This window comes from Bos javanicus, chromosome 8, assembly GCF_032452875.1.
Source record: "Bos javanicus breed banteng chromosome 8, ARS-OSU_banteng_1.0, whole genome shotgun sequence".
Classification (NCBI taxonomy): Eukaryota; Metazoa; Chordata; class Mammalia; order Artiodactyla; family Bovidae; genus Bos; species Bos javanicus.
The window spans coordinates 103,940,404-103,959,878 of record NC_083875.1 but is presented as its reverse complement, the minus strand read 5'-3'; the positions used below and the strand labels follow the sequence as shown (position 1 = coordinate 103,959,878).

The 19,475-nt window shown below is 53.0% G+C and overlaps 1 protein-coding gene across 3 annotated transcripts; it reads left to right on the top strand.

Annotated features, from left to right (window-relative positions):
- The first annotated feature begins 11,329 nt into the window (after nt 1–11,329).
- KIF12 (kinesin family member 12) lies at nt 11,330–19,106 on the top strand. Of its 3 annotated transcripts, none has more exons than XM_061426611.1 (19): nt 11,330–11,428; nt 11,499–11,564; nt 11,662–11,740; nt 11,903–12,030; nt 12,151–12,226; nt 12,870–13,004; nt 13,169–13,304; nt 14,268–14,359; nt 14,530–14,686; nt 15,367–15,485; nt 15,568–15,672; nt 16,256–16,358; nt 16,441–16,531; nt 16,731–16,817; nt 17,195–17,279; nt 17,351–17,449; nt 18,074–18,174; nt 18,271–18,389; nt 18,694–19,106. In XM_061426611.1, exons 1-19 carry the CDS (start codon nt 11,403–11,405, stop codon nt 18,792–18,794), a joined length of 1,905 nt encoding a protein of 634 aa, XP_061282595.1. In that variant the 5' UTR covers nt 11,330–11,402; the 3' UTR covers nt 18,795–19,106. The 3 variants fall into 3 exon arrangements, with proteins under 3 accessions (XP_061282595.1, XP_061282594.1, XP_061282597.1); XM_061426610.1 differs by having other exon boundaries at nt 14,494–14,686; XM_061426613.1 differs by lacking the exon at nt 17,351–17,449 and having other exon boundaries at nt 14,494–14,686.
- Nucleotides 19,107–19,475: the final 369 nt, after the last annotated feature.

Here is a 19,475-nt window from a genome sequence, read left to right as displayed (position 1 = left end):
AGTAATAGTAGCTGAAGTACTGGCAGTAGTAAGAGTATTAAGAAGTACCGGTACTTCTTAATACTCTTACTAAAGTACTTAAGAAGTAGTGAGACTTCCCTGGGAGTCCAGCGGTTAAGACTGCGTGCTTCCACTGCAGGAGGTGAGGATTTGATCCCTGGTCAAGGAATTAAGATCCTGCATTCCTCATAGTGTAGCCAAAAAAAAAAAAAAGTATTAGTACTAATAGAAGCAGTAGTTGAAGTACTGGTATCGCAAGGAGCAGTGTAGTGGTGGAAGTGCTAGCTGCCCTAGTAAACAGCGGCCGCAGAAGTAGCAGAAGCAGTAGTTGGAGTGAGTGTGCGATAATAGGAAAGTGCCAAAGGAGAGAGGGAAGTAAGGCTGAGAGAATTCAGCCCCTGTTAATTCTGCGGAGACAGGACATCAGGGTCTGGGTTACGGAAATCAGAAATGGAGAAGGGCCCGCAGAGACGAGATTGGAAAGAAATGAACGGGTGCAGAGCCCTGAAAATCGGTGCTAATCAAATCCTCCTAGGCTTGGTGAGAGAAGATGACTCTGTTTCAGGGACAGAGTCTTGGGGTTGTGGGCTGGGGCTGCGTCTCCCCGTCCTCCTCCCTGAGGGAGGCAGGCACAGTGTTTGTTCCCAGAAATCCCAGAGCGCTTAAGGAGGCAGGGTCATGAATGCCTCTGTCCACTGTCCTTCCTGCACACTGAGGCTGTGTGTGTGTGTGTGTGAGTCTCCCTTGGGTCACAAAGCAGGGGGACGATGACTTCGTGGCCTCGGGAGACTTCCTGCAGCTCCAGTGGGACCAGCGCAGAGGGCTTGGCAGCTGGACTTGGTGAGGAAGCCTCAGCTTCGTGTTCCAGCGCCTCAGCTGCCAGAGGCACGAGTCAGCAGTGCGGCCTGGCCCCCACCCAGGCAGGAACTCAGCGCCCCGTGCTGATAAGGTGGGCGGGGCTTCCTGGAGAGAGCCTGAATAATCACAAGGAGGGGCGCTCTAGGGCATCTCCAGGCTCATCTGGAGGAGTGAGTGAAGACCAGTTCTTAGAATCATTCCCAGGGCTTCCATGGAAACGTCTGTGTTCTGGCAGTTTGGAAAATGATCGCATCACACTCCCTGGCCTCTGATCCCACCAAACCACAGTTTGCTCTTCAGTTTGTTCTGCCTCTGGACCGTTGCTCGTGCTGTTCCCTTTGCCTGAAATGCTGTTCTCCCTTCTGCCCATCCCAATTTCTACCCATTTATAAAGTCTGTCCCAATGTCACCTCCTCCAGGAAGCCTTCCCAGATTCCCCAGCCCTTGCTCCCTGGTCAGGATTCACCTTTTCTTTTTCCTGTGCTCCCATGGCATTTGGTTTTAACTGCTGTGAGTCATTCAGTTTAACAGACATGCCCTGATTCACCACCCAGTCCCTGCCCTCAGAGAGCTTAGAGTTCTCCCGGGCAGACAGATTTTACTGCCCCACCCCAACTCCACCAGATGGGCTCAGGTCCTGGGGCTGGTAGGTATGGGAGGTGTGGGTCCTCAGAAGAGGGCTCCTATGTCAATCCAGGAGGGCTTCCTGGGAGAGTGTGCAGCTTCTCTATGGCAGCTTCTCTATCTTCTCTACAACACAAACGACACAGCGGATCATTAGCACCTAGTTTGTGACCTGGCACAGAGCGGGTGCCTTTGAATGTGCTTAATTCACATTCAGCTTGATCGTGCAGCTTCACCTTACACCTTGGACAGCTTCTTGTCACCTGTGTGGAGAACATCTAGAAAGGGAGAAAACTCTTAACAGATCCTATGGTCCCTGCAGGGAGAGCCCGTGGGCAGTTCTGCACTTTTCAATCTATGAATCCTCAGTGGATTCTAAGCTTGAAAAGAGGGAATCTCAGGCCACAATGAGACGGCTTTTCTGGAAGTCTGGTCCCAAGAGAAGGGCAGATGTTCTAAATAATTTTTATTTATTCATTTTATTTTTGGCGTCACTAGGTCTTCATTGCCGTGTGGGCTTTTCTATAGTAGTGGTGAGCTGGGGCCACTCTTTAGCTGTGGTGTGCGGGCTTCTCATTGCAGTGGCCTCTCTTGTTGCAGAACACAGGCTCTCAGCACGTGGTCTTCAGCAGCTGCAGTATGTGGGTTTAGTAGTTGTAACTCGTGGGCTCTAGAGCACAGGTTTAGTTGCTTCACAGCATATGAAATCTTCTCGAACCAGGGATCGAACCCATGTCCTCGGCACTGGCAGACAGAGTCTTATCCACTGCACCACCAGGGAAATCCCAGATATTCTATTAATAGATAAAGCAGATACAAGGTCTCAAAAATGCCCATCAAGATCTGAGAAATCACTCTCTCAGGACACATTTCAAGATACATGCTGCATGGGATGACTTGGTTATCAAGAAAAAGCAAAAGCTGGAGTTGTCAATCCTGACCGTGCATTAAAACCATCTGGAGTGCTTTGGAAACACTGATGCCTGGTCCCCACCCCCAAACCAATTAAACAGAATCCCCACGGGTGGGGCCTGGAGTCCCCAGGTAATTTTGATGCCAGGGGTGGAGCTCCATTGCCTTAAAGTATCACTCAGCTTTCCCCGGGGGAAGAAGGCAGGGGAGTGTGAAAGCTAATAGGAGAGCCTGTTGTAAGAGAGACGGTAAAACTAAGGCAAACTGTGGACGTTAAAGGTCGACTTACGTCCAGTTATCCAAGTTTAGCTTTGCAGAACAGCTCACGGGAAGAGGCTGCTGACAGCGGAGGACAGAATACAAATTCTGGCAGCAGACGGATCCCCACTACACCATTTAGTGGGTGGGTGCCTGACTCTGGGCAAGTTACCAAACATCTCTGAGCTTCATTTTCTTCATCTGTAAAATGGGGACGATTGTAGTGCCAGTCCCAGAGGGTTGCTTTGAAAATTAATTAGAAAAAGTGTCCCGTGTTCAATGAACAGTAACTCCCAGCCCTCTGACCCAGAAGGTTCCAGACACATGAGGCATCACTGTGCAAAAGACAGTACTTAATGTCCCTTAACACTCTTACATATTCACATTATCGCCTTTAGAGGAAGATCTCCAGCTCATAGGTAAGTCATTCCTGGGTGAGTAGCGGGTGGACTGAGTCAGGGGAAAGTTGTTTCTGTTTCTAGGGAGAAGAGCTGAGATCCTGGAAACAGTGGGAGTTTCTGCAACCCTGGGTCCTTTGATTTCACAACCGCCCTGTAGAGCCTCATCTTCCCCAAAAGATGAAGCTTGGCTTCAGGCACTATCATTTCCTCTGGCTGGACCTTCATGCCTTCATCAGACAGACAGACAGTGAGTGTGTCTCTGTGCCAGGCCCTGTGCTGAGCATGCGGGCGGAATCCTTAGTCCTCACCAAGCTCCTTGTCTGGCGGAAAGCCTGGCGTGGCTGTCAGTAACCACCACGTGATGCGTGTGCTAAGTCGCTTCTGTCGTGTCTGACTCTTTGTAACCCCCATGGACTGTAGCCTGCCCGGCTCCTCCATCTAAGGGATTCTCCAGCCAAGAATACTGGAGTGGGTTGCCATGCCCTCCTCCAGAGGATCTTCCCAACCCAAGGATCAAACCCATATCTTTTATGTCTCCTACATTGGCAGGTAGGTTCTTTACCATTAGTATCACCTGGGAAGCCCAGTACCTACCATACACAGCAGAGAAGCTGGTTAAGGCTTTGGAGGAGAGGAGCCAGGAGAAAGAGTGGTGGCCCGGGACTGCCAATGGGTTACTCTCTCCATCTTATGCTACAATTACTACTCTTGATCACAAATGCAACTGCCGTTCTAGCCTGTGCTGGCCCCCTTCCATTTAACCATCTGTAAAATGGGCTAGGGGGCCAGAGAGACGTTCATTCAGTGATCCCTGCAGTCCCTGCTTTGAAGAACTCTGTGAAACGAGTCCTGTGGCCCACATTGACGTTTTAATTAAAGATTACAGCAAGCTCTGTTTGGAAAATTTCACAACAGGCCTTGGACCCATCTGGCTTTTCCTCTGCGGGGGAGACAAGTGAAGCAATGACAGATGAGTGTCACGTGATGCAGAAAGCCCGTCCTCCTTGCTGATCTTCTTTCTTATCTTTCTTCCATCTCAGTCCAAGGCAAGGTTGCCTGGCAGGGCAAGCCCTGGGCTGGGCTCCACCTCTTCCCACAGGGCCTCAGTCTCTGCACCTCTCAAGGGAGGACGAGCCCTCCTGTGTGATGTGTTGGCAGGAGCAGAGGGCATGGACACCTGGGCTTTCCAGGGCCCACTGGAGCCTGTCCTCCTCGCTATGGGAGCTCTAAATCTGTAGCTCATAGTTGAGTCCAAGAGGCTAGCTTGGCCGGGGCTGGAAGAGTATCATTCAGTTTCTGGATACATTTGAGAGCAGCTTTGTGGCAGGAGTTGATGATCTCTATGATAAATGGGTCCCTAAATGAGTCCTTAGCTCATGAAGCTGAGAGTGTGTGGTTAGCCTTGAAAGGAAGGGAGGAGAGACGGAGGTCGGGGAGGGATGCAGCCAGCAGCCCTCTTGCCAGGCTCCCTTCCTCCTCCTCGGCTCCTTCCTTCCTTCCTTCCCATCAGCATCTGTTGAATTCTTACTGTGTGCAGGGCCCTGCTCTGGCTCAGAGACCCCAGGGATGGAGCAGCATGGTCCCTGCTCCCCAATAGACAGGAGGAGCAATCCAGTGTGATCCACGTTGTAACAGGAGGGAGGCTCTGGGGATGCAGATGTGGTTCCAACCTGACCTGGTGGGTCCAGGGTGCCAGGAAAGGCATTCTACGGATGGGAAGACTTGCAGGACAAATCCGCCAGGTAGCAAGAAGGGAGCACTCTGGCAGAGGGAACTGCAGCGGCAAAGGTTTAAAGGAGCCAAAGAAAAGCCTGGGAAAGCTTTGGGCTGGAGCGCTGGGTGCAGGGGCTGAGGGTGGCGGGGAGTGGAGAGGGCTGGCTGGAAGGGGCAGCAGGAGACAGAACCTGAATGGCCTTGAGTCTGAATGGTCTGGAGTCCCAGGTAGGGGACGTCAGACCTTGTTCTGTGGCCCCAGGGAGTCTGCGTTGGGTTTTCTCAGAGAGGATGGCTGGAGCTGAAGGGAGGAGAGTGGATTGAAGGGGCTGGAGCCAGGAGCAGGGTGCGCGTGGGAGGGCCCCATGATTGCTCAATGCTGCTTTTATTCATCCTCTTGAGGAGCACTTCTTGAGGGGCTGCTCATCCCTGTCCACAGGACCAGGCTGGCCAGCCCCTCTACAGTACACAAGCTCCAGAGAAAATGTATAGAAAGAGCGTGCCTGCTCTCGACAAAGCCTCCTTTGTGAGGAGCCTGGGGCCGTGTTGGTGCAATGCTCTGCTGCCCTCTAGTGAAGCCTGGAGAGGCACCCCTGCAGGGTCCAGTTTAGTTCCGTCGCTCAGTCGTGTCCGACTCTTTGTGATCCCATGGACTGCAGCACGCCAGGCTTCCTTGTCCATTACCAACTCCCGGAAACTACTCAAACTCATGTTCATCGCGTCTGTGATACCATCCAAACATCTCATCCTCTGTCGTCCCCTTCTCCTCTCACTTTCAATCTTTCCCAGCATCAGGGTCTTTTCAAATGAGTCAGTTCTTTGCCTCAGGTGGACAAAGTACTGGAGTTTCAGTTTCAGCATCAGTCCTTCCAGTGAATATTTAGGACTGATTTCCTTTAGGATGGACTGGTTGGATCTCCTTGCAGTTCAAGGGACTCTCAAGAGTCTTCTCCAACACCACAGTTCAAAAGCATCATTCTTCGGTGCTTAGCTTTCTTTATAGTCCAACTGTCACATCCATACATGACTACTGGAAAAACTACAGCTTTGACTACACGGACCTTTGTTGGTAAAGTAATGTCTCTGCTTTTTAATATGCTGTCTAGGTTTGTCATAGCTTTTCTTCCAAGGAGCAAGCGTCTTTTAATTTCATGGCTGCAGTCACCATCTGCAGTGATTTTGGATCCCCTCAAAATAAAGTCTGTCACTGGTTCCATTGTATCTCCATCTATTTGCCATAAAGTTATGGGACCAGATGCCATGATCTTAGTTTTCTGAATGTTGAGTTTTAAGTCAACTTTTTCACTCTCCTCTTTCACCTTCATCAAGAGGCTCTTTAGTTCTTCTTTGCTTTCTGCAATAAGAGTGGTGTCATCTGCATATCTGAGATTATTGACACCTTTCCTGACAATCTTGATTCCGTCTTGTGCTTCATCCAGCCTGGCATTTCACATGATGTACTCTGCATATAAGTTAAATAAGCAGGGTGACAATATACAGCCTTGATGTACTTTTTTTCCTGATTTAGAACCAGTCTGTTGTTCCACGTCCAGTTCTAGGTCAGTTATTTCTTGACCTGCATACAAATTTCTCAGGAGGCAGGTCAGGTGATCTGATATTCCCTTCTCTTTAAGAATTTTCCACAGTTTGTTGTGATCCACACAGTCAAAGGCATTGGCATAGTCAATAAAGCAAAAGTAGATGTTTTTCTGGAACACTCTTGCTTTTTTTGATAATCCAGCAGATGTTGGCAATTTGATCTCTGGTTCCTCTGACTTTTCTAAATCCAACTTGAACATCTGGAAGTTCACGATTCACTCATTGCTGAAGCCTGGCTTGGAGAATTTTGAGCATTACTTTACTAGCATGTGAGATGAGTGCAATTGTGCAGTAGTTTGAGCATTCCTTGGCTTTGCCTTTCTTTGGGATTGGAATGAAAACTGACCTTTTCCAGCCCTGTGGCCACTGCTGAGTTTTCCAGATTTGCTGGCATATTGAGTGCAGCACTTTCACAGCATCATCTTTCAGGATTTGAAATAGCTCAACTGGAATTCCATCACCTCCACTAGCTTTGTTCATAGTGATGCTTCCTAAGGCCCACTTGACTTCACATTCCAGGATGTCTGGCTCTAGATGAATGATCACACCATCGTGGTTATATGGGTTGTGAAGATCTTTTTTGTACAGTTCTTCTGTGTATTCTTGCCATCTCTTCTTAATATCTTCTGCTTCTGTTAGGTCCACACCGTTTCTGTCCTTTATTGTGCTCATCTTTGCATGAAATGTTCCCTTGGTATCTCTGATTTTCTTGAAGAGATCTCTAGTCTTTCCCATTCTATTATTTTCCTCTATTTCTTTGAATTGATTGCTGAGGAAGGCTTTCTTATATCTTTTTGCTATTCTTTGGAACTCTGCATTCAAATGGGTATATCTTTCTTTTCTCCTTTGCCTTTAGCTTCTTTTCTTTTCTCAGATATTTGTAAAGCTTCATGAGACAACCATTTTGCCTTTTTGCATTCTTTTTCTTGGGGATGGTCTTGGACTGCAGGGTCCAGCCAGCTTTTAAAATGCTCCAAGCTTCTCTGCGTGCCTTTTGTCTATCCCTCCCTCAACCACAAGAGTCCCACTGCTCCCAAGGAAAAGGTGCAGTCTGGAAGTAGAGGACAGGCTCAAAACAGGGTGAAGAGGAGAAGGAAGACAGAGAGGGACTCAATTCCAGCTGTGGTAACAGGCAGCACCAGGGTCAATGTGGGGCTTGGGGCCCAGGTAGTGCGTCTTGAATTTTCTCAAGAGGATAAACACAGACTATACACGTCGGTAACAGTGTTGATGGTGGTGGAGCTGGTGGTTGCAGTGACCAATAATTATGGGCCCTACTGGTTATGCGGCTGTTGGTGATGGTAGTTCTGGTGATGATGGTGATGGGGTGATGGTGGTGGTGGTGGTGGTAATGATGACAAAGATGGAGGTAGAAAAACTGGTAGTGGTGATGGAGTGGTGGCTAATAGGGCTATAAAGCTACTAAGAACATTCTTGTATACATCTTTAGGGGGAGCGTGCACTCATTTCTATTGGGCACAGATCTAGGAGTGGAATTGCTGGGTCAGAGGACAGGCACATGTTTAGCTTTAGTATATGTTGCCAAACATATACTAAAGCTAAGGCAATGGCACCCCACTCCAGTACTCTTGCCTGGAAAATCCCACGGACGGAGGAGCCTGGTGGGCTGCAGTCCATGGGGTCGCTAAGAGTCAGACATGACTGAGCGACTTCACTTTCACTTTTCACTTTCATGCATTGGAGAAGGAAATGGCAACCCACTCCAGTACTCTTGCCTGGAAAATCCCATGGACGGAGGAGCCTGGTGGGCTGCAGTCCATGAGGTCGCTAAGAGTCGGACACGACTGAGCGACTTCTCTTTCACTTTTCACTTTCATGCATTGGAGAAGGAAATGGCAACCCACTCCAGTGTTCTTGCCTGGAGAATCCCAGGGACGGGGGAGCCTGTTGGGCTGCCATCTATGGGGTCGCTCAGAGTCGGACACGACTTAGCAGCAGTAGTAGCAGCCAAACAGTTTTCCAAAAAGCAGTTGTTTTCACACTTTTACCTGTAACGTATAAATTCTTGGTGCTCCACATCCCGACACTTAGTATTATCTGTTTTGTTCACTAACGTATCTCAAATGCCTGGAAGCCTGGTGCATAGACGAGGCTTAATACCAATTTGCTGAACGAATGTCCAACATAAGGGTGGCAGATGCCCACTTCCACCGTTAGAGCCCAGAACCAGAACTACGCTCCTGCCTGTGGACACCGAGTGACGACCACATTCACATCCAGGTTGGGAGCTTGGTGCAAAAGACCGAGCCCTAGCTCATCACACCCTAGGGTGCACACGCCCTTAGTCTTGGCACTTTGCTCAAAATCCCTTCAGTGTGGCTCCCCTCATTCTAGTTTGAGGAGGAACAGCAGTCTGATCAAATCAACACACACTAAGATGTGAGTGGCTGAGTCCTTAACCCTTTTAAAAGCATTTGAAGGAGCAACCTGTTCACTTGCTGGATTTACGATTGAACAGGGCAACCTGCTGGAGCAGAAAGCTCAGGACTTCAAAGTTCTGAGTTCTCGGTTAAACTCTCTCAGTTCATCCATTTACAGCTGCTTTCTCATTAGACAACTTCCCCTGCCTACCTCTAGCTTCCTGTTTTTGTTTTTACTTTGAAAAACAAGGATGGTAATTCTTATCCTGTCTACCTCAATTATTCAAAACATTATAATAAATTAAGGAATTTCAGAGTAGAAAAGAATCTTAGAGCTCACCAGGGATTTGCTTTTAAATAATTCTTTACAATATAAGAATCACTTTCAGTTACGCTGGTTCATAGAAATCACGAAACAATAATCTCTTTTCATGGGTAGGAAACAGGTTGAAGGAGGAAATAACCTGCCCAGGGCTCTGTGGTTTGTTAGTTGCAGAGCTGGAGGCAGTGGCTCTTTGCTCTCTCTAATTCCCCCTCCAGATCTAGCTAGTAGCCCTATAAACCCAGAAAGTCAACTGGCTCTTGCATGCATGCCTTCAGTAGTGGGGAACTCACTGCCACCCAAGATACGTCATTCGCTATTTGGGTTGCTCTGATAGTTGGCTGTCATTTATGGTATACAGATCATGTTACATTGAGAGGGGGTGATGATCAGAACTTTCATCCTAATGTTTGTTTGAGGGAAAAGGAATTAACAGAAATATTCAGAAAACAGGCAGAGAGAGCCACAATGGCAATAATTATAAACAGTCAATACCAGTTGACAGTGTCACTTTCCTGTTGGTAACCCTTCACTGGCTTCCTGATCCTCCAGGGAATGAGTCCAGATTCTTTGATGTGCCTTTCACAAGTGGGGCCCAGCTTCAATCCTCTCAGTGCCACACACATCTCCCCTCCCACCCTGGCCTTCTGGCAGGGTGTTCCTTCTGCCTAGAACACCCTCACCCACCACTCTCACCTTCCTGCTCCTCAGTTCAGTTCAGTTCAGTGGCTCAGTCGTGTCCGACTCTTTACGACCCCATGAACCACAGCACACCAGGCCTCCCTGTCCATCACCAACTCCCAGAGTCCACCCAAACCCATGTCCATCGAGTCGATGATGCTATCCAACCATCTCATCTTCTGTCGTTCCCTTCTCTTCCTGCCCTCAATCTTTCTCAGCATCAGGGTCTTTTCCAATGAGTCAGCTCTTCGCATCAGGTGGCCAAAGTATTGGAGTTTCAGCTTCAACATCAGTCCTTTCAATGAACACCTAGGACTAATCTCCTTTAGGATGGACTGGTTGGATCTCCTTGCAGGCCAAGGGACTCTCAAGAGTCTTCTCCAACACTATAGTTCAAAAGCATCAATTCTTCAGCATTCAGCTTTCTTTATAGTCCAACTCTCACATCCATACATGACTACTGGAAAAACCATAGCCTTGACTAGATGGACCTTTGTTGGCAAAGTAATGTCTCTGCTTTTTAATATGCTGTCTAGGTTGGTCATAACTTTCCTTCAGAGAGTAAGCGTCTTTTCATTTCATGGCTGCAATCACCATCTGCAGTGATTCTGAAGCCCAGAAAAATAAAGTCAGCCACTATTTCCACTGTTTCCCCATCTATCTGCCATGAAGTGATGGGACCGGATGCCATAATCTTAGTTTTCTGAATGTTGAGCTTTAAGCCAACTTTTTCACTCTCCTCTTTCACTTTCATCAAGAGGCTATTTAGTTCTCCTTCACTTTCTGCCATCAGGGTTCCTGCTCCTACAAGCCTCCAAATCCACCCTCCCCTTAAACCGCTACACTAGATTGTACTTACCTGTTTTCCTAGCAAGATGTGAGCTCAGAAGGGGCAGGATCTATATGGGATTCTCTCGTCCTGGTGCCCTGCATGGAGACTGGCACTGAATGGGTGACCGCCCCACCTCAGCACATTCACAGACATCTCTGCTGCTCTCATCAGCCAGGCCAGGAGAGGGTTAAACAACTGCCCTGGCCTTGGAGAGGCAGGTGACCCAAAGTTTAAACCAGATGCTTCAGAGCCTTATAGACCGCTAAACTCAGGAATTCAATCCAGCCACATCTTCCTGGAACTGGGACCTGGGCCCCTCCCATCCTTCTAGACCCCTCTCCCCTCCCTGGGCTCAGCTGGAAGCAGCTGGAACTGCTGCGGAGGGGTGAGGTGGGAAGGAAGATTACAAAAGGGAAGAAGTATGTGGAGAGAGTAGGAAGAGCCTGGTCCCATGCTCTGCTCAGACTGTGTGGCCTGGGCTGAGCCTGTCCCAGTCCCGGCCTCGGTATCCCCATCTGTGCACAGAGGAGATTGGTCTGGTGGTCCCTCCTGATGGGACTGGCCAAGGGCAAGAGATCCTCAGACTCCCGAACCCTCTAACTCCAGACTTTTCCACCACACAGGTGGGAGGTTGGGTAAATCTTTAACTAGTTAGCCCTGGGCAGGTCGAGCCTTTCCGGATGGATGATTGCCTGGGAAAGGGGGGCGATGAGAGTGGGGGATGTAAGTGTGTATAGCCAGTCCCAATGTGAAGGGGGAGGGTACTGGGGAGGAAAAAGAACGAGAATCGGGCGGAGCTAACTCCGTGTGCCAAGCAGGACATGGAGGAACGCGGGTCGCCCGACGGGTAAGTACAGATTTAGGGAGGTTCAAGAAACCGCTGGGACACGGATGGTTAACTCGAGTTGCTGCCACAGGGACCCCGCGCGGAACCTGGAGCAGGGGCCGGAGGGGCCAGAAACGCCCATCCAGGTGGTGCTCAGGTAGGTGTAGGTTGGCTCGGAGGGGTGCGGCTAGGAAGGGACTGATGGAGATTTCAGGATGGACCATCAGCCCCCTCCCCGCCTCGTCCGACCACAGGGTGCGTCCCATGAGCGCTGCCGAGCTGCGTCGAGGGGAGCAGAGCGTGCTGCACTGCTCAGGGACCCGGACTCTGCAGGTGAGGACTTCCACACCACGCCCCCCCCCCAAAAAAAAAACCCACCTTCGGGGAACACGCCAGGTCCCTCCAGGTCAATTTCCCCCAGGCCCCGCCCTCCCCGAGGCGAGCTCCGCCCTCCCCAGGGTGCCCCGCCCTCTTCTCTACGGCCCCCTTCCCCAGGTGAGCCCCCCGGGCGGGGGCCCGGACGTGGCTTTCCGCTTCGGCGCGGTGCTGGACGGAGCGAGCACCCAAGATGACGTGTTCCGTGCGTGCGGCGTGCGGCGTCTGGGCGAGCTGGCGCTGCGCGGGTGAGTGAGGCCGAGGGCGCTGCTCCCGCGCACGGTCCCGCCCCCGGCCCCCCTCCCTCCCTTCTCCCCCCACCCAGCCACGCACCAGCCTCTGTACAGCCACACTCCTGCGGCCCGCAGCTTCTCCTGCACGGTCTTCACCTTCGGCCAGACCGGCTCCGGGAAGACCTACACCCTGACCGGACCTCCTCCCCAGGTGAGCCGAGCTCTAGCAGAGCCCCCGGGGGTCAGGGATCGGTGGGCGAGAAGCCTTGCGGAGCGCAGACTCCCAGAGGGAAAGGAATTGGACGATGCAGCCCAGCTCCATTTATTTTCAGGCGAGGAAAGATCAGGGAAGGTAGAGGGTCTCGGCCAATCCAGAGCACCTGGGTTCAGGTGTCCCCTTCCTAGCTCTCAGGTTTTTCATCTGTAAAATGAAAGAGATAGCACTGACTGAGAATTAAATGAGATGTGGGTATGGGAACTTGGCACAGTGTTCTGCTGCTGCTGCTGCTAAGTCTCGTCAGTCGTGTCCGACTCTGTGCGACCTCATAGACGGCAGCCCACCAGGCTCCCCCGTCCCTGGGATTCTCCAGGCAAGAACACTGGAGTGGGTTGCCATTTCCTTCTCCAGTGCATGAAAGTGAAAAGTGAAAGAGAAGTCGCTCTGTCGTGTCTGACTCTTAGCGACCTCATGGACTGCAGCCTACCAGGCTCCTCTGTCCATGGGATTTTCCAGGCAAGAGTACTGGAGTGCGGTGCCATTGCCTTCTCCCAGCACAGTGCTCTACAAAGAGTAATTATAACGGTGGTGGTGATGGTGGTAGCCCAGCCCCAGGCTCAGCTGTTTCTGCTCCCAGGGAGAGGGGGTGCCTGTACCCCCCAGCCTGGCTGGCATCATGCAGAGGACCTTCACCTGGCTGTTAGACCGTGTGCAGCACCTGGATGTTCCTGTCACTCTCCATGCTTCTTACCTGGAGATCTACAATGAGCAGGTGGGGGACTGGGATGGCTAGGAAGACAGCCCATAAGGAAAGGGAGGCATTTCTTTCCAAGGAAACTGGAAATAGAATAGGTGGGGGTTTGTCGACCATAAGGTCTGAGGGTGGATGAAACAAGGACTCAGGCCCCTCCCTCACCCTCCACCTTCCTCTTTCAGATTCGGGACTTGCTGAGTCTGGGGGCTCCCCGGCCCCTCCCTGTTCGCTGGAACAAGACCCGGGGCTTCTATGTGGAGCAGCTGCGGGTGGTGGAGTTTGGGAGCCTGGGGGCCCTCATGGAACTTCTGCAAATGGGTGCGTGCTACTTCAAGCTGCTTTGGGATACGTGGGACGCAAGTTTTTCACCTGTTCACCCAGTGCCTTCAGGGCCCCACGCTGGAGCTGTGGGTTCAGAGATGACCCCTGTGGGAGAAAAGGGCCAGCAAACCAACAGTTCAGATACAAACCAAGGGTGCCCCCCACTCCTACCCCTCAGGCCTGCTGATACTGCCTTCCAGACTCTTCCCACCCTTCTCTGCAGCACTGGGCTTCTGCCTCGGTCAAGCCTCAATTGTACCTCCTGGAGGGATCCCCCCCTTCAAGTGCATGCTTCTCCATCAAACAAAGCAAACCACATCCCTATCCCTTTCCAGACCTTTCCAGAACCCTGAGAGTAAAGGTCATACTTCTTGCATACTCAATAGCTAAGTTGTGTCCAACTCTTTGTGACCCCATGGACTGTATCCCTCCAGGCTCCTCTGTCCATGGGATTATCCCAGCAAGAATATTTCCTCCTTCAGGGGATCTTCCCGACGTAGGGATCGAACACATGAATCCTGCATTGGCCGGTGGATTCTTTACCACCGAGCCACCTGGGAAGCCCTAGCCTAAAGGCTCTTCTGTTTTGGTCTCATGCATCCATTCATCAGCTATTTATTGAGCACCCGCTGTGGCCAGTCTCGGGGTTCCGGCCGAGCGTTGTGGCATACCTCGCAGTTGATCTCTCTGCCTGAGTTTCTCTCTATTCACACAGCAATGGAGAGATGTTGATATTAATAAAATGTGAATCAGACTGACATTCTTCCCCTCAGTTCTCTCCAGTCCCCTTTCACCTGTTCAAGCTAGAACCCAATTCAACACCCATCATTCCACTCCTGCCTCTGTGCCTTTGCACCAGCTGACCCCTCAGGTATCAGGATGTCTTCGCTCCTTTTTTATTCATTGGTGACAACTTGCTCTTCCTACCACATCCAACTCTAGGATGTTTTTCCTCTCTAGGTCTTAGCCGTCGAAGGAGCTCCGCTCACACCCTGAACCAGGCCTCCAGCCGAAGCCATGCTCTGCTCACACTCTACATCAGCCACCAAACTGTGAGTGCCTCAGCTTGGAAAGGAGCGGCCCAGGGCCACCCAGCAAGGGTCTGCCTCTAGATGTATAAACCAACTTGGGTGTGCATGGGAGGTAAGAGTGGAAACCCTTGGCCCTGTGATTTTGATGATGACAGCCCCTCCCAAGTCCCCATGGAGCCCTGATCCTCCAGCCCCAGCAGATGCCTCCTGTGGACGCCGGGGAACTCCCTGCCGGGGGGAAGCTGTGCTTTGTAGACCTGGCCGGCAGTGAGAAGGTGGTGGCCACAGGATCCCGTGGGGAGCTGATGCTTGAGGCCAACAGCATCAACCGCAGCCTGCTGGCCCTGGGTGAGATCTGAGTGGACTGACTGCCCGAGTCCTTCCTCTGTGCCTCGCCCACAGCCATCCACAGTGGGGAAGCCAGGGGAGTAATTGGGAATAGAGGAGAGTTAAAGAGCTATGATCCAGCAGCCACAGGCCTCCCTGGGGCCTCAGCTTGCTGGTGTCTCATGCTTTCTCTCATAGAACTTTGTGGATCTATAAACGCTGAGGATACAGTTGAATTCTAATGGGGGGGGGGGGCGGGTAGAAACACACTCAGTGCAGAGTGTGAGCCCTCAGACATTCAACTTGACCCTTGTTGTATTTGGGAAGACTGAGGCCCAGGGAGGAGAAGGGCACTAACCTGTCTTCCCATCTCCCCATCCCCCAGGTCATTGGCCTTGAGGTCTCTAATAGCTGGGACCTACCTTGGCCTTCCTCTCGGCGTGTGTGGGGAGATGTGTAGGAAACATCTCTTCATTCAGTCCATTTGTCAGACATTACCTAAGTCCCTTTGCCAGGCCCTTTGGTGGGCATTAGGGATCAAGGTGGGAGCCCTAGTCTGGTGGCCAAGCAGTCTGAATGGGTAATGAGATCATATGGAAAGAGACACCCTAGAGACATACAAACCTGGTGAAGACCTAGCTCTGCAGTGTACCAGCTGGGTGGCCTTGGACATGGAGGGTGACCATGCTTTCCCCACCCAGGTCACTGCATCTCGCTGCTGCTGGACCCTCAGCGGAAGCAGAGCCACATCCCCTTCCGGGACAGCAAGCTCACCAAGCTGCTGGCAGATTCGCTAGGGGGGCATGGGGTCACCCTCATGGTATCCACGGGAGGCTGGGAGGGAGGGCTGGGTCCTGAGGGAGGGCTCCCAGAGAGGGGCACTCAGGGGCAGTCCTCCCCAGGTGGCCTGCGTGTCCCCCTCAGCCCAGTGCCTTCCCGAGACCCTCAGCACCCTGCGATATGCAAGCCGAGCTCAGCGGGTCACCACTCGGCCACAGGCCCCCAGGGTGAGTGGAGAGAGCCACAGGCAGAGCAGAGGGACAGGCAGGGGAGGTGGTGGGCACCATCCAACAGCTGGAGACTGAGTCAGTGCCACGGTTGAAGTCTGAGACTGAGTCAGAGCAGGGATCAGGGTTGAAATCTTGATGATGGGGTTATGCTTGGGCAGGGTGGGGTTGCAGTCAGGGTTAGGGTAGGTTTAGGCTTGGAGTCTGATTCAGGACATGCTTCAGAGTCTAGCCAACATCCTAGCTGGTATCGTGACTAAGTCTGAGTTAAGTTGGAGTCTGATGTGGGGTCTTATTTGGGGTCAGAATCTGGACCAAGGTTTGGACAGAAGTGAGTTTGGGGATGGACAGGGAGCAGTTTAGAGCAGGCTTTCCAGGGAGACAGCCGAGGCCATATGGCACTTTGCTGCCATTAGGACAAGGTGTCCCCGCCAAGTATATGTAACCCTGGGCCAGGATTCCAAGTGGGCAAGTGGAGCCTGGGCTGGATTTTAGGCTCCACTTACTCCCCTACCCCAGACCGCCTTGTGCAGTGCGAAACCTGTGCAACCGTAGATGGCAGCCCTGGCCTCTTTCTCTGCAGCCCCCCAAGGCAAAGCCGCCCCAGCACCTGGAGACTGAGCTATTGCAGCTGCAGGAGGAGAACCTTCACCTGCGGTCCCAACTGGGCCAAATGGACCCCAAGGGTATGAGCTCCCTGGGGTGGGGGTGAAATGAGGATCGGCTCTGGGGCTCCTGGGGCTCCAGCTGCCTCCCTCTTCCTTGCAGCCTCTGGACTCAGTGGGGCCCGGGCGGCCTGGGCTCAGCGGAACCTCTACGGGATGCTGCAGGAGTTCATGCTGGAGAATGAGAGGCTCAGGTAGACTCCCCTAGCCCGGACTATGTGGCCCACCCCTCACTGCGGGGCCCCCTCTGCCAAGACGTCTCCCCTCTCTGGTCCCCCCCGCCGCCCCCAACCCCCCGCTGGTTCCTCTTCTGTCCCCGCCTGCCTCCTGGGGCTCATACTGTGCTGCAGTGAGGAGGAGTTGACTGATGCCCCCGCCGGCCCTGCCTCCCAGGAAAGAGAAGAAGCAGCTGCAGAGCAGCCGGGACCTGGCCCACGGCGAGCAGCGCATCCTGGCCCAACAGGTCCGCGAGCTGGAGCGGTGAGCGCGGCTGCCGACTGAGACCAGCCTTCAGGATGGAGGGCAGGTGGGAAAGGGGGTGGCTCAGCCAGATCTGCCCTCTGGATCCAGACCCCCAGGGCTTAGACCCCAGCTCTGCCACCAGCTGTGTGACCTTGGGTGAGTCCATTAACCTCTCACCGCCTGGATTTTTCCTTCTGTAAAACGGAGGCGATACAGTGCCTGCCTCCCGGGATTGTCCTAAAGACTGGATGGCGTGAATTCATATGTAAAGATCTGAAAACAGTGCCCGGCATGTAGTTCGGGCTCCACGAGCGTTTGTTAAAAGCAGGACTTGGGTGCCAGGCTGGTGGTAGCTTTGAGGGCTCAAGGCAGACAGAGCCCACCCTTCTTTCCAGGCGTCTCCTCTCTGCCTGCTACCTTCAGCAGTCAGGCCCCGCCCCACCATGTCCCTGTGTGATGGTGCCACCTCTCCTGTGCCACGTGAGTCTCTGCCCAGCCCGGGGAAGGGAGAGGCAGGGACATCACGGAGCCCCTGACACGACCTCTTGCAGGCCCCGCCACCCCTCTGCCCCCGCTGCGAACTCTGCCCCCTGTGCCGTGCACCGCTGGCCCACTGGGCCTGCCCACGGAGGGAACTCCACCTGCCCCAGGTAGGAAAGGCCAAGGTGGAAGGAGGGAAGGCCAGGGAGAACTGGAGACCTGGAGCTAGGGGTCTGTAGTCTGGAAGGCTCCAGAACTGTGGGGATTCCAGGGTCCTGGGCTGGGTCACGGCGGGAAGTGGCTGGCTTTGGGTTCTCTCTGCCCGGGGTTCGAAATAGCTGTTAACCTCTCCTCGCCCTCGGTCCTCCCCATTCTACCTTCTTTTGGGAACTTACTCTGCTGTTGGCTTATTCATTTATTCACTTACACATTACTCATTTATGCACTGAATGAGTCAATGAATGTATTTACTTAATGAGTGAGTATTCACTTATTCAGTAACTCTCCCCTAAACTCCTTGCTTTGTGGCAGCCCCTGTTCTGGGCACTGAGGATTCACAGAGCAGACGTGGTTCCGGCCCTTGTGGAGTGCCTAGTCTCCAGAGAGGACTTCACAAGGGCCACCCACTGCCCACAGGAAAAGGGACCCCCAGCCCTTTATGCTCACCAGACATTCTTAGTGCCCCCTAGGGCAGGCCTGTCAGGGAGCGTGGTATCATGATCAGCCCCAGGGAAGTGGGGCACAGACCCAGGGCTGAGATCACCCAGCCCTGTGGACTCTGGTCTCTCCTGCAGGTGTTTGGCTCTAAGGCCCCAGGTGACTGGCCCCTGTCCGCCCGGCCCCCGCCCTGGGCACCCCCATGCTGCCCTAGCTCTGCCAAGTGCTCGAGAGAGAGGTGAGCCCAGCCCTAGGGCACTGGGGGATAGGGGGTTAGGGGAAAGGCCGGGGAAACTGAAGGCTCACTTCCCACCACCCAACTCCCCTGGCCCAGGAGTCGCAGTGAGTGGACTCAGACCCAGGTTCTGGCGGAGATGCTGACCAAGGAGAAAGTGATGCCCTCTGCACCTCCCCTGCCCGCGGGGCCGCTAAACGCATCACCAGTGCTGAGAGGTGAAGAAGGGCGCGAGAGGAGGGCTGTTAGCGTTCTCTGTGATCTTGGGCCGGAACTCACCTCCAAACCTTAGTCTTCCCATTTCTGAAATAGGGGGCGGATTAAGTGGTGAGAGTCTACGATCTTTCTATTTCTCAAACCTAGAATTCTCTCCCAGATGTATTCTGGGGCCCGTGGTGTGCATGGCAGATTGAGCTGGGAGGGCCATCTGAGACTTCCCCAGAGGCTGCTGGGACCCTGATGGGCCTGGGTGGGCAAGGCCCCAGGAGGTGATGGCCTCAAGCCGCACCGTGTGCCCTTTAGGTGGGGCTGCAGTTCCAAACCTGGCCCGGAGACTGGAGGCCCTCAGAGACCAAATTGGCACCTCCCTGCGACGTGGCCGGAGCCAGCCACCCCCTCGCTGAGGGCACACGGAGCCCTAGCCAGGCCCTCCCTGCCTGTGTGGGCAGCGTGGGAACCCAGGAGACCTTCATGTGGCCTTGGGCTGGGCTCTGCATGCTGGGTTTCAGTCTCTCTATCTGTTCAATGGCATAGCAGCTGCTGCTCCAGTCTGCAGCTGGCCTGGGCAGAGACCAGGCCTGGGCGTGGGGGCTGATGGGGCAGACTGGGGATGCAAAGGGTGGGTGCCACCCCAGACTTGGAGAAATGAGACTGGATTCAGGAGAAACCAGGCCACAAGTGATGAAGTATATGAATAAAGAGAGACATCAGCTCCAGGTCTGGTTGGTCTTATCTTCTGACTAGTCAGGCTCTGGCCCTTGGGAGAAACCCAGAGAGGAGGGGTTCTTAGGGGAGGGGTCCTGAGGAAGAGGAGGCCAGGACTCCCGGCAGGGATGACTGTCCCCTTCCCCTTCAGATCAGGAATATTTCAGGTTCTCCTGAAATAGAGGAGAACCCCCTTTAATGTGTTGCTCAGTTACTCAGTTGTGTCCGGCTCTTCGGGACCCCATGGACTACAGCATGCCAGGCTTCCCTGTCCTTCACCATCTCCCGGAGTTTGCTCAAACTCATGTCCGTTGAGTCAATGATGCCCTCCAACCATCTCATCCTCTATTACTCCTTTCTCCTCATGCTCTCAATCTTTC

What these genes read in the sequence shown, in the direction of transcription:
- KIF12 (XM_061426610.1), top strand. Translation starts at nt 11,403, where the DNA reads ATGGAGGAACGCGGGTCGCCCGACGG. An exon ending in CCGCAGCCTGCTGGCCCTGG is followed by an intron (nt 14,687 to 15,366) that starts GTGAGATCTGAG and finishes TTCCCCACCCAG; the next exon opens with GTCACTGCATCTCGCTGCTG. An exon ending in CTCGGCCACAGGCCCCCAGG is followed by an intron (nt 15,673 to 16,255) that starts GTGAGTGGAGAG and finishes CTTTCTCTGCAG; the next exon opens with CCCCCCAAGGCAAAGCCGCC.